Consider the following 17,434-nt stretch of genomic DNA (forward strand, 5'->3'; position numbering starts at 1 on the left):
GAAGACTTTCACAGTTTCAGTCAAGACAGATAAAAAAAAAATTCAATGGAGTAAAATTTGTTCACTGCACGTTTATTATTTGTACAAAATATTTCACTTTGTTAAGTATATTACAACATTCAAACTATTTCTCTATACAACTTACTCAGAAAGACAATTACAGAAATCATGCAGAGAATATCATTAAAATGGCAAAACCTCCAATTAACAGTAAAAAGGGTTTACGATTATACCTTTGAAGTCACTAGAATTTATTGATATGATGGATATTATGTAAAAGTATTACCTGATGGTACCAAAATCCAGAACATACGGTCTTGTTCAGTTAAAAATGATGTCACCATAAAATGTAAAACATATCATTTGTCACGTTATTATGAACACTTAGTAACTAGATATTCCATAACTGTCGAGAAGAAACGCTGAAAAGTGTGTTGTCCGGTTTTGAAATTACTAATCATTTCAATTTATCTAGCGTTTGTTTCACAATACAAAAACCTCATAACCAACTGACCAAGGGTGGCGGATATTCCCCGTCAGGCAGAACATACCGCATCACAAACATGGGCTACTTCAGATGGACTTAAAGCAGCTAAGAGCAGAATTAATGGTAAAACCATTCACAAATGTGACAGGTCACACATTAGTATGTCTTTTTCTACAATCTTAACATTACCCATGATCACAAAGAATTATGATCAATTTCTATCAAACTCACACTGTGTTCAATGGCACAGTTGAAAGAGCACTTTGACTTTCTTTGCTGGTATTGCCCATAAACACATTGGCCTCAAAATATGCTAGACTAAGATAAACACAGAAAATGAATCTCCATGTACACCATCATCAGCACCATCGTAGACATCATCGTCATCAACACCATCTTCAAATAAAGTCAATAAATTATGGAGTACTCAATGTCACACACAAACACATTAGTCTGTCTGTTTCTGCAATATTAACACTACCCACTATTGCAATGAATAAACTTCTATAAAGCTCAATCTGTGTTCACAGCAGGCAAGAGTGTCCAATGTCCTTCTTAAATTGTTTCTAATGCATAAAATAAGTTGCTTAAATATTTAAAAAAATTACTGTTTTTGCTATTACACCCATTTACAATAAATCCTTAAAATTTTCTACATGTAAAATAGCAGCTTTAAAATATATACAGGATAAAAGTTTGCTTCAAGATTCTATCGCTACCTACATTAGAAAACAGAGCAGCTTTACTGTAAGCCCCCCCCCCTTCCCCACTTTAAAACTGTATTTAACTCCTATCTCTCCAGTACAAAGATTCCGGACTGAATAAATGTGAGGTTTTTTCAATGTTTGTCCAGTGAGAACAGGCAATCAGAGATAACTAAATACAGAAGACCTACAGAAAGCACAAGTAATAATGATAATGATGATTAATAACGCACGCATATCCACCCAGTAACCTTTACGTGAAATGCACTTAGTTATACTCCCAAAGTTTATATTTGAACTTCCAAAGGATTACTGTGAAACCTCTACAGCCACCAAATATATCATACTTTCACATGACATGTGCTACACATAAAAAACCTGACAATCACCCATACATACCGTTAACAGTAAAACCCTCCACAGCCGAGAATCTCATACTTACATATGAGGTGTGGTACACATAACAATCCCGACAGTCACCCATATATACCGTTAACAGTTAAACCCTCTACAGCCAAATATCTCATACCTTCACATGACATGTGCTACACATAACAAACCCTACAATCACCCATATATACATTTAGCAGTGAAACACTCTACAGCCAAGTATCTCATACTTACACATGGCATTATGCCACACATATTCCCAATCACCCCATATATACAGTTTTAACAGTGTAACCCTCTACAGCTGAGAATCTCATACTTACACATGGCATGTGCCACATATATTCCCAATCACCCCATATATACCGTTAACAGTGAAACCCTCTACAGCCGAGAATCTCATATTTATTCCCAATCACCCATATATACAGTTAACCTTGTGTTTTTCCCGCCATTTGTTTCTTGGTATACCAGAAAACACACTAGTAAGATCACAAAGTCAAACTAAGCATCGAACAAACGCTACACGGAACAAACCTGCACTCACCCATATCTTCTCTTAACCTCTTTGTTTGTTAGTTTTCTAGCAAAACACACCAAAACAAGCAATATCACATCAGACACACTTTTATAAATAAAAACATCACCCACAGTTTGATTTCTACTGATGTTAACAACATCAACCTAATTTGACAATTTTTAATCAAGACAGAAACGTTTTATTAGCGATACATTTGAAGCAGCTTGCTGAAGTATTATTTTCACATTAAAATTCTATCAAATACAAGACAACAATTACCACACACGGCTTGTGTTATTACCTCCAGTAAACTTGTAACACCACTCAAAATCACCACCAGACACCACAACAAATTTCACGTGTAATTAAAAAGATATATTTACACGATCTTATTAAAATACGCTTTCAAACAATTGATACAGACAGAATGCGAGACGTACAATGAAAACAGGACAGTATAAGATTACAGACATTTACTGTTTCAAAGTCATGACTATATGAAGAAGACTGAAAAATGGAACCCATCTCCGGCAGGTGGGCGGTGGCTTCAGGTGGCATTCCGTACCCTTCAACGCTCTATATGAGGGCCTTTGTCATTGTGACTGTAAACCTTCGTTATCTGACCCATGCCTTTAGTCGTTCCTTCCCGAAAGAAGAGTCTTGCGCCTACTCTGAGAAACTCGGGCTGTCGTTTAAATTTGAACTTTACCAGAGCCTGCTCGTTAACTTTTAACGAATCCTGTACAAGTGTTAAAGAGCAAAGCAAAAAAGGGTTGTGAATAAATTGCAACATGGCAAGATATTTCAGCGACAAAGTTATTATAGGGTGACCACTGTGCAAAAGAATCGAGGAAAGCGAGGAAACAAAATATATTTACCAAGAAAGTCTGATCTGACTCAAAAGTAGACCTTTTGGCTTTGATTTGAACTGGTGAACTTGACTCTTAACAAATTAGTTTTGCTGCGACCAGTATGCAGCAGAGTGGATTCTCTTTTACACTGTGGTCTCAATATCACAGACCAACAGTAGACTCGTTACAAGGCATAACATTTCTCATGAGACTATTTACAAAGGTATTAATTTGTCACGAGACTCTTTACAAAGGAATTACATTTGTCATGACTCTTTACAAAGGAATTACATTTTTACAAAGGAATTACATTAGTCATGTAACAAGTGATGTCACTGCACTGCCTTCAAGGAGACCAGTTGGAGAGTTAGATACCACAACATAACATCACAAATATGTCAGTCAACCAGTTCACTTGTTTCAATACTTTTTCGTTTCAGTTTTCAACACCAAAATGTGAAGCCACAAATAAGGGGTCCATAAGAAGGGTTGTAGTACAACAACTAGGCTAAGAAATTACAGCTTTTTCATCACTGACATGTCAATTATCTCCCTGCAGAAAGTGCTCAAGGTCGTTAGATTCAACTGTTTCAAGAACCAGGTCTAAACTTTCTCAATTTCAGCCCACTTTGCTAAGATATGCCAGTGCATAAAAATATCTCCCGGCTAAAATCAAACCCCCAATTTTACTTTCCTTGAATTAATGTAATAGGAACATTAACTTTGCATAATAGCTGGCAGAGAAATGGAAGTGCATTTTTTTTCTCTACTCGTGTACTGCAAAATCCACTGGCATTAGCTAGTAAACGGCTGGAATTTCCAAGTCTGAAAACCAACTGTCTACACAGAGACATCAAGTATAGCTTTGGTTTACTTTAAAAAAAAAAGAAGTTCCTCAGAAGACCTCACATTTTTTGTTACTAAGTTTCTCTGTGAAATGGTATGCTACAGATAGTTAACCAACCAGAAGTATCTTACGATTGTTAGACTACATCTTTCTACAGATGATTAACCAACCATAAGTATCTTACGATTGTTAGACGACATCTTTCTACAGATAATTAACCAACCAGAAGTATCTTACGATTGTTAGACTACATCTTTCTACAGATAATTAACCAACCAGAAGTATCTTACGATTGTTAGACTACATCTTTCTACAGATAATTAACCAACCAGAAGTATCTTACGATTGTAAGACTACATCTTTCTACAGATAATTGACCAACCAGAAGTATCTTACGATTGTTAGACTACATCTTTCTACAGATAATTAACCAACCAGAAGCATCTTATGATTGTTACGCTACATCTTGATCAAACCTACGAATGTCTTTTTTCTGTGGAAAGAGGATACAAAACATACCTCGTTTATCATATCTTCAATGATTGCACTTTGACAGACACTCCCTACGTGTACTGTAACCTGGAAGCCTTTCTTGATGCTGGTAGTATGGTACAGTACACAGATGTTAGCTTCAAACTCCATACAGCATGTAGGGTCTTCCCTTACCAGTACCATGCCCTGCAAAGATTAAAATCAAAAATAAGAATATTGCTGGGAGAAATCTAAGTTCTCTTAAGGGTTAAATGACAGGTTCAAAGGACGACAGAAGATATATTCATATAAACATATTTCTTGTACCACTACCAGTGGTCAGTTTGATAAAACAAGGCTAGTATATTTAACATGTACTGGGAATTAATGGTCTCATTGTGCCTTTCACAAAGAGTCCAGTCAACATTGCTATAACATTTCAACAATGCATGAATGTGATTTGTGGAACACGCAAAGGAAAATATATTTTTACGAAAAATATAGAACTTTGGAAATTCTTAACAATATCAACAATTCTGGGAGGTGCCTGGAAAGACACTGAATGAGCTATATTACTTACTAGATAATTGCTTGTCATTCAGCCTCTGAAGAAGATCCTACTAGGATCGAAATGTCAGGCCCACTTACTTTTACACATGCTAATTGCTTAAATACAAATAAAAGCTTAACGGAAACAATAGATCAAACGAACATCAAGAATACAACATTGTAGATTAGTAGGAAATGTTGCTTATGGATTACTATAACAAATGACATGATTTTCTTTTAACAAATTGCAAGGCTTTGTGAGTTCATGATTGACCCAAGAGATCAAAAGATAGCCTTGGCAATTAACAGCCAGTAAAGGTAGGGTGGGATTACATTAGGAACCTCTTATGAACAGGTTTTTTTTCTACAAAACATTTGATATCATGAAAAATAGGACAAAATGGGGGAAAGAAGGCTAACTACATCTAATTTATTAGATTAATTAGATAAAAGAGAAAGAATAATTATTAACTATAAAATTTCATAAAACAAACTCATTTTCATCAGCATCCAATCACTGATAAAAAAACTTACATTTAGTTGAAAAAAAATATACCTCGATCCCCAGCAAGGTTTCAAATCTGAAGCTCCACAGTGCTATTGACTCTTACATACAACAAACAGCATAAGAGAGAGTGACCAAAGAATTCTTACTTTTCTTAAGGGAAATTCTTCCCATTCCCCTAATGCTAAGGTAGCAGCTTGACCCGGCATCACTACACGACATTTACTTCTATTCCTGTGAATGCTTTGAAACTGGACTTTCTTGAAATTCCCCTCTTCACTGGGACCTAGCAGAAGAGTAGAGTCTTCTTGTATGGAACCTCTGATGGAAGAAAAACAACAACAAAATACTGAATGACAATTATTCCTCAGGGAAAGACCAGGTCGGGTCAAGAATTCCGACATAAAAGCAAAGGATATTATTTTTGGTATTGAAGGTTCCACAGGATACTGAACAGCCATATATTTGCATAAAGTAATGTTTGCTGGACCAATCTGGAAGGGACACTGTGACATTGTTTTTGATTGATTTTTTTAAATTCGGGTTACATTACTTTTGAAAATGGTTTATATTTATGTATGGTAATGCACCAAGATCCAACAGGAGTCTTGTAGTAATAAAATAGCATTGCAATGTAAATAATTGAACTTTAACAATATAAGAATATTTCAGAATTTCATAAAAACTAAATAGTAAATTGACTTAAAGACTTACTTAAAAAACATATATGAAGGATAAATACTGACTGTAGTAAACAAGGTATGGATTTGGTGTCTGACGATGAAACTAGCGGCATATGATAATCAAGAAAGAAGTTTGAATGAGATTTAGGTAGGAACTTACGATAATAACGTTCCACCGAGCACCTTCCCCACGTGAGGAACGCTGTAAACCTCATCTACCTGGATTCAACAAGAAGAAAATAAGAAACATGCATCATTAATCATTATAATTCTTGTAGCTTTTCCTTTTTCACACTCTCTACAGACACTTTTACATTTTTATATGGTTATGCATTACTGTTACAAGTTATAACAGGAGGAAATGGTTTAATATCGAGAGTCAAGGGATGGGATTGATGCCAGTATTGTCGGGCAAAAGCATACCGACCAATACAAACAGAGCTACTGAGACACAAGTCAGTACTGCCAAGTGCAACTATTTTCATCTTTTCTTTTCACCAGTAACAGTTCTGCAGCCTATATGCTTTAACACAATCCTGTATGAATGAGTTTTAACACAAGCAATTCATTTCATAACATCCAGAATTGGAAAAGAAGGAGGCAGTTCAACTTGTAAATTACTTATCAAAGAAGAGAAAAACAATTGTAAGTGAAAAAATATTTATTAAAGTTTAACAAAAAAGATTTTCTTGCTTTGCTTTTAAGATTTCAATCCCTTTCAGTTCCTCCCAGCCTCAAAAGGCATACATTCAAGCAACATTGTAAAACTTTTTGAATTGTTTTGAGACACATACCTATATCTAGGTTATCTATATTGTATTAATATTCCTTTGCGGTCTGCCAATATACCATAGCGACAGCCAACTACACTAGAAGAATGAAAGATCATGTGACCATTGTCATTTCATAAATTATTTAAACTCACATGAAACTCTGTAATCTCTTGCATCAATCGAGTCTGTTCTCCAGTGGTACAAGCGGGAGGTATGATGTGAAGAAATTTTTTAAGTAGGTCAAGATTTTCTCCGGTTACATTTGACACCATGAATATAGGACAAATACTGAGGAAAGAAAGAACCCAATTTAATAGATATATAACCAAAAAATTCACATGTAGAGATGAGTAAAAGGTTAATCTTCAAGTTTATATAGTTTAAATCAGAACCAGGGGAGGGTGGGGGGGGGGACAGCAAATGGAAGATTACAAATAAGCATCTTCTCTTCTACCTCTTGAAAAATTACTGTCTATAAGCTTCATTGTAAAACTGAATGGTTTATTTCCAAAGGCTTCTTCCACTCCCCAGATATCAAATTGCATATCACATTGCAATGGCTTGATAGAACATTCATATATATATATTTAATTTGATGTGAATATACATATCGATACTACATACCTCACCTTATTATCACAATTAGAGTTAATTGTAACGATAGATCCCATAGAAAGCGCATTTCCCTGAACAAAAAGAACACACATCATACGCATATATATATCCTTCCAAGACAAGAACATTTCCTATGGATGTATGGATAGTGTTGATAATTTGGTGCATTTATGTATATATATATATCAATGTGAATGATTGTTTAACATGATCATTAAAATCTGTCCAAATACTTACTTTTCTGAATTGAACCTTCGTGCAGCGGTTACTGCTGCATAGTTGGATGTGACTGGGTAAGTTATTTTACCACATCCAGGTCCTGATAGTAGTCTGGTTACCTGCTGTAACGTTCTCTCTCGTACACAAGGTGGGCAGATGTCAATCTTACTAATCACCACAAATATACCCATTTGAAGAGCCATAGCAAGACCCAGGTGCTCCCTGGTCGTACCAGCTACGGGAATAACAAGACAAGAACCGAATCAATGGATGTTAAGTACACCTAAAATACAGAAATTACACTGTCGAAAGATTTTCAAGTTTAAATGGTGAACTGGCCAAAATAATATAGAATTTAAGATAGTAATCAAAGCTTCTGTTTTGTTCTTCTCCAAGCTAAGCTCTCTGACAGTGATCTCAATCAGATGCCTTTCTCAACAATATTAGTTATCTCTGCTTCAAGAATTCCTGAACACCCAAACAGATGTGCACTAATCTAGCAAACAATGTAATTACAGTAAAAATCAAACAGCAAAAAATGCAGGATAAAGATGTTATGAAACTCTTGACGATGCAAGTTTAGTGAAAGCAGAAATCCGTATGAATGTTAACATTTCTTTGAAAAGCCAACAGCACCATCGACTCACCAACTCCATTGTTTGCACTGACGACAAGCATTGCAAAGTCGGGTTTACATCCCATCAGACCAAATATGGTTGTTTTGAGATATTTCTGGTGTCCAGCTAAATCAATCAGGGTGATAAGTTTTGATGCATTCTGGCAGATTTCTCTCATGGTTAAACACCCTTGCTTGGAATCGTTATAGTTTATGACCTGTGTAATAAATAATAGAAGGATGATTTTAGGTTAAAAATTAAAAAATATGTGGTGTTGACATGTCATTCTATGGCTAAACCAATGGAAACTTTTGTATGCTAGTAGCATCTCTGTAACTATTATGGTTTTAAAGATATTTACCTTCAACAATATGCTGAATATCAGGAATGCCCCTTCATGGCTATATCAAAGATAACAACAGTCTACAGTAGGTCTAGTAGTTAATGTTAATCCATTTTTTTTTTAAATTCTTATACCTCAATCTAAAAATGTTTTTAACAACACAACACCCATGGATTACATCAAACACCATTTAATAGTAAAGCGTAGAGGCACCATGTTATACATCATATACGTATCTTGCAGCCACAGTAAGTGGTGATACATATTATTGTACTATAAACAAAATTCTTAACATACTAAAACACCTATTGGGGCAGTAATGTAATAAACTTCATCAGTAGAAAAAACATTCTGTATTGGCATATTTACATGGCAGGTTTCATTGATTTACAAAGAAAGATTGCTAAATATTTGACCTGAGTAAATGGTTAGGAGACAACATTACATTGAATCTAATTTGACTCTTCTATAATATCTAGTTGATTCATTTTAAAACCGTCATAACCCTTTCAATCCTATTGAAAAGATATTTTTATCATATTTTCCTGTCTAGGATTATTTATGACACTTCTCTGTGTTAACTTTGAACTTTAAAAGAATATTTCTCTGCGATTAATCAAAACTCTGTAATTTAGAGTTTTGTCAAAATAAATTTCTCCGAATATCTGTTTGTGGAACATTACACTTAATTATGTACATGAATCAAAGTTTCAAAATATGCTAAATATCTAAAAAAGAAAAACACAAACTTTCTATATTTGATAACCAAATTCACTTTAAAGCTCTAGTTTCTGTTTATTACATCAAAGCAGCATTTCATTTGACAGTTTATAGTCTTTTCGATTTCATTTCTCTCTGAGGATATAAATTTATTAAATATGAATCTTTACCTCCCCTTTACTGTTGAAACCAAGGACTTCGTGACTAACGCTGGATGTGTGACCAGATTCAATTTCATGTAAATGCCGGAAGAGGTTCAATCTGGCCCTCCCTTGTCCGTTGTCTTTTTCACCCTGGGTCAGAACTCCCAGTAAAGTGCTCTTTCCTGATTCCACGTTTCCTAGGACTGCTAATCGAAGATCAATGTACTATAAGTAGAGGGAAATGAAAAAGGAAACTGTTAAAACAAAGCTATAACAGTTAATGACGTAACAACACTGACTTAATACAATGTACCTATTAAACACAATATACTTATTGACTTCTAGAGATGTACTGTATGCACTGTGGTCTATCGAGGGCAAAGCTCTCCCAGGAACAACCATACAGTGTGTAAGTTTTGTCTTCTTGCTGCAATAAGGGTATATACAATGAAACACCAGTTGATAACCAGCTAATCTTGAGACAAAATTCATGGAAATTCTGCAGTCAGAAGCTACTAAATGTTTCATATTAGGAAATATTCTTTCTAAAAGTGGAGAGAGAAATATAAAATCCTCCTCCCAGTCAATACTTGACATACTGTAAAGTGGTAAGCTAACTGTTCAAAGTATTAGAACTTAATATTAACAAAAGAATCTCAAATGGGCTGAGAGGAAATATGAAAGGAAGATATTGTCCATCAGCCAAGTGAATTACAAGCATATTTTGATTTCATTCTAGGCCAAAATCAAACAATGAGTCCATTCAAGATGATAACATAAAAGGAAAACTCACAACAGAAATATTTCTATCTTACTGTAGATTAAGAATTCTACAATGTTCAGACAATTGGATTTATATAACAAGTTTAAATATGGTTTTACCTGTTGATCATCTGGTACTCTCCTAACCAGAACTTCACAAGCTGTTTTATTAAGTCCATTATATGATTCTACTGTGGTCCTTCTGACTTCTACTGTGGTGGCTCCAAGTCTAAAAAGACAAAAAGCCAGATGGGCAATTCCATGGTAACGGAAGGACATTGGGACTAATTTTCTGACATTTAAACAAGTATATCATGAATATCCCCATTAATTACAACAAATAATTGTCATCATTGACTAGCTATAACTACGTATTTCAATTTTCACATATTTTTTTTCCACAAACCCTTCCTATTTTTGAAATATGAATATTAATGAGGTCGGTAACGGAAAGACGGCAAACGGACAAGGGTTTTCACAGGTCTTGAGTTTATTGTAAAACTCTGTGAATTCTATGGAGTAATATTATTTTAGAGGTGAGAAATGTTATCACAATACTGTTTCCTATACTGTACCACTTTCCATTCTGAAATTATTGCTTTGGTTTTCTAGAAATATTGTGCTAATTAAAGTTAAATTTGGTAACGGAAGGACGGTAACGGAAGGACAAAATGTCCACTCAATTACAGTGTGCAAAGAAGAGTATATCACAATGTTGACACAATAATATAATTGTCAGAACCAACATTCCAATGTGAACTATAACAATGTATTGACCATCAAAAGCAAAAATATGGAAGTTATTTCTAATTATCAACTAATCACATTATGTTAATTAACTGTAGGTCAATAACTGAAAAAGTGAAACTGAAAAAGTTGAAGCAACTATCACTACTGTATATTAAACTGAATTTATTCTAAAATGATAATTAACTGAAGCTGAAGTCCTACTACTTTAGAAATAATCACCTGCTTATTAATGGGAAGTGATTGTATCTAAAAGTACAAACAAACAGTAGTTTTTAACTGTAAATTTGTTTTTTCTACATGAGTATCTAGAAACAATATTTCAGTTATCAACTACAGTATCACATGGAGGCAGGTAACCAAGGGTTCATTTATTTCATTCCTAAAGCAGAGGTTCCTGATCTTCAATTCTTTGTTAATAATGGGAGCATAATTTTAGCATAATTTTGATGTCACACACGTGACCAAAATAACGCAAAAGTTTTCATAAAAAGTAACTGATGTGCCTTATGATGTCCACACTTGATATGCAACCGTTCTTGGTGCACACTGTTAGTTCTGCAAAATATCCAGTCAAGTAATTATTCCTACAATGAATTCATAGCCTCTTATTAGTCCTCACACACATGACCGATGATCACGTGTGTGACATTTGTGCATGAAAATGCAGAATGTCATACACGTGACCCGACAATGTCACACACGTGACCCTCCAAATCATGGCAGTAAAACTGTATTAAAGTAATTCCTATGGAATATCAACAGTGCTGTTCTGTGGTCATTACTAGAGTCAACATTTGCACTGAAATTTGCATACGCACAATGAAAATTCAGAATGTCACACACGTTACCCAACAATGTCACACACGTGACCAGATTTTTCTTACCTTATGTAGTATTATGCTAATTTTAAGAAGTGAAATATTGAGGTGAAATGTCTTGTAAGAATAGAAACACATTAAGGTAGATTCATGAGAAATTAGGGTTATTCAGCCCTGTTAGAAACTGAGGAATTTGCCAATGTTTTTTTGAGCAAAATAGCCAGTTTCATTTCACGTCACACACATGACCGACCTTTATATGACCTCTGCCAGCACATGAATGTTGTGATTTTGGCTAAGCAATATATGGTTTTGTAAAATAGTCCCCTAGTGCATACTTAAGTACTAAAACCAACCTTACTTTCTTTACCTAAAAGTAGTTACTTAGTGGTAAAGTGCAAATCTCCTCATTTTTCAGTCACACACGTGACCGAGAATGGCTCTACCATGGAATTGCCCCTTACAGTAGTATAGATATAAACATCACTCTCAGAATCAACAACTCCCACAGGATGCTATATACAATATATATATGTATGCATGCAATGATATTTACTTTTAATCATAGGCAAATGACTCAATTATCTGACTGGAAAAACAAAATTGTCCTTCCGTTACTGTCCTTCCGTTACCAAAATGGTAACGGAAAGACAGGTTTTAATCAATCATAATGAACAAATGAAGAGGACCAGGGTGAAACTAATTATTTCATTTTGTTGGCCAATCTAAACTTGCTTTGAAGATGAACTTTCATTTTAATCTTGCTGCAACTTTTCCTGAAAAACTAAAAAAAGTTATATTTTCGGTAACGGAAGGACATTTCAAATGGCAAAAATACCGAAGGGCACTGAAGCGGAACCAATGAGGAAAAGGGGCGAAAATATTATCCATTCAGTTTTCCATGATCTATACTCTCACATGGTAGTGGCTGATATCATTCATATACTCGCTATCAATAGCAGTGACCAATAGTTTTTATTACCAATCATCCAATTTTCTGTATCAACTCATGAATATTCAATTACCCATATATTTTCATTCCAAAATGCATGAAAATTGCATTTCTGAACCTGATTCTGGAAAATATGGACTCTTAGCTTTCATATGACACCAAATTTACTATTGTCACACACTTTTAATTTTTTGGGTATCATGTCCACTTTCTCATGGAATTGCCCAGATGCAAAAATTAAGATCAATTTTCGGATGTCCTAACTCCTAATGGAACATTTACCTCGATTAAAATACAACACACGTTTTGAAATAAAAATGTCAAAGTTGACTTAATGGTGTCGAGTATGACAGGTGATCCATACTCAACAGTAATACTATCCAGAGTATGAATCAGACCATTAAATTTAAAATATACTTTTAAAATTTTCAGAAGTTTGGCAACATTGTACTTGAAGCAGAATAGCACCCATCTGTCATTTGATTATATGATATTGAAAAACAAACAAGCTCTTCATTATCAATCCATCTGTTTTGATATTCTCAGACTCTCACTAATACCACTGAGTATAGTGTAAAAGATAAACCTTTTCTTTATCAGTAGTTTCAGCTGCAATATCCTCTGAAGTCAGAGTTCGAAGAAAGTAACAAATATATTGTTCACAAATACCATGAACAGGGCACAGTTAGCACTTTCACAGATCACTTGAAGGGTCAAAGTCCATATCAGATGATAGGGTTAAGTCAGAGTCCAAACCTATCTTTAATTGAACTTTTTAAACATATTTCAGTTGATAATTTGCAAGCAACTCAAAACAATTCAAAGTTAGTAACAAAACCACAGGCAACCTATATTTACAAAATTATCGGAAAGATTGTTAGTGCTGTTTACCAATCAGATGGTTAGTTTTCATTTGACTCAAGTTTTAAATATAAAAAAGTATGTATGTGACAATTTTGTACTCAGAAACCAGTTAAAAGTACAGAACTTATGACATTTTGTTAAAGTTTGCTAATTAAGATTAACATGATGAAATAATCTACAAATGTCACATCAATTGTAATATGACAGTTTGCAGAAAAAGAAACTGCTTTTACTATGAGCTCTGGCAATAGTCCCTATAAAGAATTCTCAGAGACATTTCTTTCTTGAAGTTTACACTGAGCTTATTTGAGCTTGAATGTGGCACATTTTGCATTTATTATTGACATTGTGTTGTTACACACACATTTACTCATTTACATTTCCCTACCAATATATTATATTTGACCTCCAACAAACACAATAGGTTCCATATGCTCCTCAAAGGGAAGCCACATATCACTTATGAGGTCTGGCTACTATTGCTCTCTGCTTCTTGAGTAATAGTGTTTACGATGTATCCTGTGTTGAACATCAGTTGACCTTGAGATTCCCCACATAATGCATACTCATCAATCCATTACAACTTATCATTGACTTCATTAGCTCTGTTCATGATAGGCCAGAGATATAGTACTAATGAATTTCATACACTGGCCTCTTATGAACACAGATGACCTTCGACCTCCCATCAAAAAGAATAGGATTATGGGGTTCATCAAAAGGAAGTCACATGTCAAGTATGAGATCTGGTGACCTTTAACCTCCTTGAGATATTGCATAACTTACAAGGTAATCCTACTGTACTAGAGATGTTAGTTGAACTTTAAACTCTTTGGTAGTTTGTAGTTTGTTAGGTAGTGTACTGTAGATTGTTTTCATGTCATGAAACAACCTTCCATTGACAAAAATATACACGTTTTGCCTGCTTACTGCATGTGTATTCATGAGATTATAGTGCTGAAAGTTGTTCACACTGACCTGAAATGAGCTTTCATCTTTTTCCCCTAAAATATGGTTTGTGTCATCATAACTATGGTAAGCCACATGCTTGTCAAATATGAGGTCAACTAAAGCTTGCTATCTCGACATATATGCAGTGATTACATACAAATGCACTTACACCTAAGCCAACTTGACTGCATGAATACCTTAATTGCTTTGCATAAGGGAAACTGTACAGTTCAGTAATCAGAAAGGAGAGCAAATTGACAACTAGTTTAAATCATAGAATGGAAAGGACCACTGCTCACGACATCTCTCTATGACTGACTGAACACTATGTACCTTTTAGCCATTCTTTCAAGAGTAGTTAATGATTCTGTGAGGTCTTCATCTGCCAGACCGACCAGCATACCATTGTCTTCCACACCGATCTCATAGATGGCTTCACCTTTGCCCTCTCGAATGCGCCATTTCATTTGTGTGACAAGATGTTCAAATCTGCTTTGCGTTGGTTTGACCAGTTTAAGCTGAAAATTACAGAGGTAAAATAATTATCATAGCATATCCTGAATAGCAAATCTAATTGCTACCTTGTCCGTAACATGATTAGTCAACAGCGAGATATGAATACCAACTTTCTACAGTAAATTTGCATGAGACATTGCAAAACAAAAGAACATGGTCAACATCCTTTACTCTCACAGAACTTAAAAAATCTTTTAAAAGTGATTATGCAATGATGGCCTCATTTGTAATAGGGTCATTCCATATCAAATCACCAGATTTTGAATAGAACTTTATTTTGTGGTTCGACCTCTTCTAAAATTTCCAAATTGATTGTGTGCTTGGACCACTTTAAAATAAGCATATTCTGAAAATATCAGTTGCATTGCTTCAAACTTGACCAAATTATCACACTCTGAAGTTTTGCAAATTATATATTGCCACCGTGGCATTTTGGTATTTTCTTGTTTTTGAGGTCTGATTTCTCAGCAGTTAAACATTCTACTACCGTCAGATTCCAGAAGTTTGTAGATTATATCCCATAAAATGGAAAATAAACAAAATTCAGGCTATAAAAGTATCGTCTTGCTGAAAATTTTCCACGGGGAGTCTACCACACGGTGAAAGACTTTGTTACGAGAGTTGTTCCTCCCTGATGTCATCATGATGGAATTCCAGGCATATTGCATAATCAATGGCGGCTTACTGTGCATTGTGGCTAGGCCTCAAGAGCCAATTTTCAAAGCGAGTGTATTCAGTCCAACACAAAGCGGTTAACTTAAAAATCAAATTTTAGATAGTTTTGAGGTTACTGAACGATATAAATTGTCTTTGATCCCTGCCTTCTTTTCCTTTAAGAAACTTCTTTAATTGGATCTTACAATAATCATATTCTCAAAGTGCTTGCAAGACCACAAATTCCAAAGTTCTTACAATTATGCACTGTCAATGGCTTCAATTTTAGGGCCAAACATTTATGCTTCAATTGAGCTACTTTGGTTGTATATGATTTAAGGAGGCAAGATAAACTAGTTGTAAGGAACAGTACTTAAGACATCTATTTTATTATGACTATTTTAATATATTACACTATTATATTGTAATTATATTTATATCTGAAAATACACTGTATTGTTTACTACTGGGTAGCAAGTGTACTGTACATTCACCCATAGATATAAATGACTACACTTAAGGCCCAGATCTATCATAATTAACCTAAGTCCTGCTAATTGAAACTTACCTTGTACTCCACATTTCCTTTTTCATCCTGTGAATTGAAAAGCAAGCCAAGGAAAGTTACATCACTACTACATGGTTCCATAAATGACATACAGTTAACGATATCAAAAGTATAAAACTACAGAGATATAATTACACAGGACTGCATATATTCTGAATAATTATTTTACTAGGTTATTCTGTTTCTGTTAGGTACTCGTTAAAAACCCCTCACGGATATCACAACGAGGATGTTGGTACACAGCGCAGCTTTCATTAGCAACATTGACTCACTGTGCTTGACTGAAACCCAGCCTAACTTTAGGCACGGAAGCACAAACCATCCTAAGCCTACACAGTACTGAAGTACATGTCATTTCGGCGAGCCGTTTTTATTTCGGGTACTGAGCAACAGTAATAGTAAACACTGTTATTTTGTTATTGTTTGGGTACAGAGCTCTACCGACAGTTACGTAACGCTAGGCTTCACTTACTTCTGGTGGAAGGTTGGACAAAGATCTGGCTTGAGTAACGGCAGGATCAGAAACCATCCAATCGTATTCTGAATCCATGTTTGAAATTAGATGCGGGGAATCTACTTTGTGGTACGAAGATTTCTCGATAATCGCAAGAAAATAATCATGGTCGATGGGTGCTACGAGTTCATTTAGTAGCTGTAAACAGATTATAAGGGATCCATTTGTTTTGGCGCAGGTCAGTTTCCGGCTTGCACAGCTGATATGGGAGTTTGCGTAATCCTCCACTAAAACGAAACAAAATACTGTGACGTGTTGTTTGATAGGCGTTCTGACCAGAATTAGATGTGCATCTTCTGCGTAGAGCTTCTATCAGCTAGTACCAAATCCGCAGCTAGTAAAATGAAATTGTCGTTCAAAAACAAAAATATTCTTACACCAGACTTTCTCCAAACCAGCAATATTTTGTTTGGAACTTTCGTGTATCTCTACTCAGAAAAAATGAGCTTAGTAATAAGGAAACTACTGTTTTCTCAAAATGGGAAATGTTTCGTTTGATTCGGTCTCAGATGACGTAACTTTCAAATTTTCAGGTGCAACATGTTGGCTAAAACTGATGCAATCTTGCTGAGGATCTTATTGCACCATTAAAGTCATACCTTTCATGGGAAAATGTGTATGATTAACTAACCCTACATCAGTGGCCAC

At 34.9% G+C, this 17,434-nt stretch overlaps 1 protein-coding gene across 1 annotated transcript; it reads right to left on the bottom strand.

Moving 5' to 3' along the window:
• Positions 1 to 51: 51 nt before the first annotated feature.
• LOC139971109 (GTP-binding protein 2-like) lies at positions 52 to 17,148 on the bottom strand. Its single transcript, XM_071977311.1, has 12 exons — positions 16,745 to 17,148; positions 16,273 to 16,299; positions 14,868 to 15,052; positions 10,320 to 10,428; positions 9,465 to 9,662; positions 8,262 to 8,448; positions 7,633 to 7,849; positions 6,933 to 7,068; positions 6,168 to 6,226; positions 5,474 to 5,645; positions 4,319 to 4,477; positions 52 to 2,840 (listed from the first exon to the last, which is right to left on the bottom strand). The coding sequence occupies exons 1-12, from the start codon at positions 16,820 to 16,822 to the stop codon at positions 2,670 to 2,672; spliced, it is 1,698 nt and encodes a 565-aa protein (XP_071833412.1). The 5' UTR covers positions 16,823 to 17,148; the 3' UTR covers positions 52 to 2,669.
• Between the last annotated feature and the right edge of the window lie 286 nt (positions 17,149 to 17,434).

The sequence above is a fragment of the Apostichopus japonicus genome, chromosome 8 (assembly GCF_037975245.1).
Source record: "Apostichopus japonicus isolate 1M-3 chromosome 8, ASM3797524v1, whole genome shotgun sequence".
In the NCBI taxonomy this organism is placed as follows: Eukaryota; Metazoa; Echinodermata; class Holothuroidea; order Aspidochirotida; family Stichopodidae; genus Apostichopus; species Apostichopus japonicus.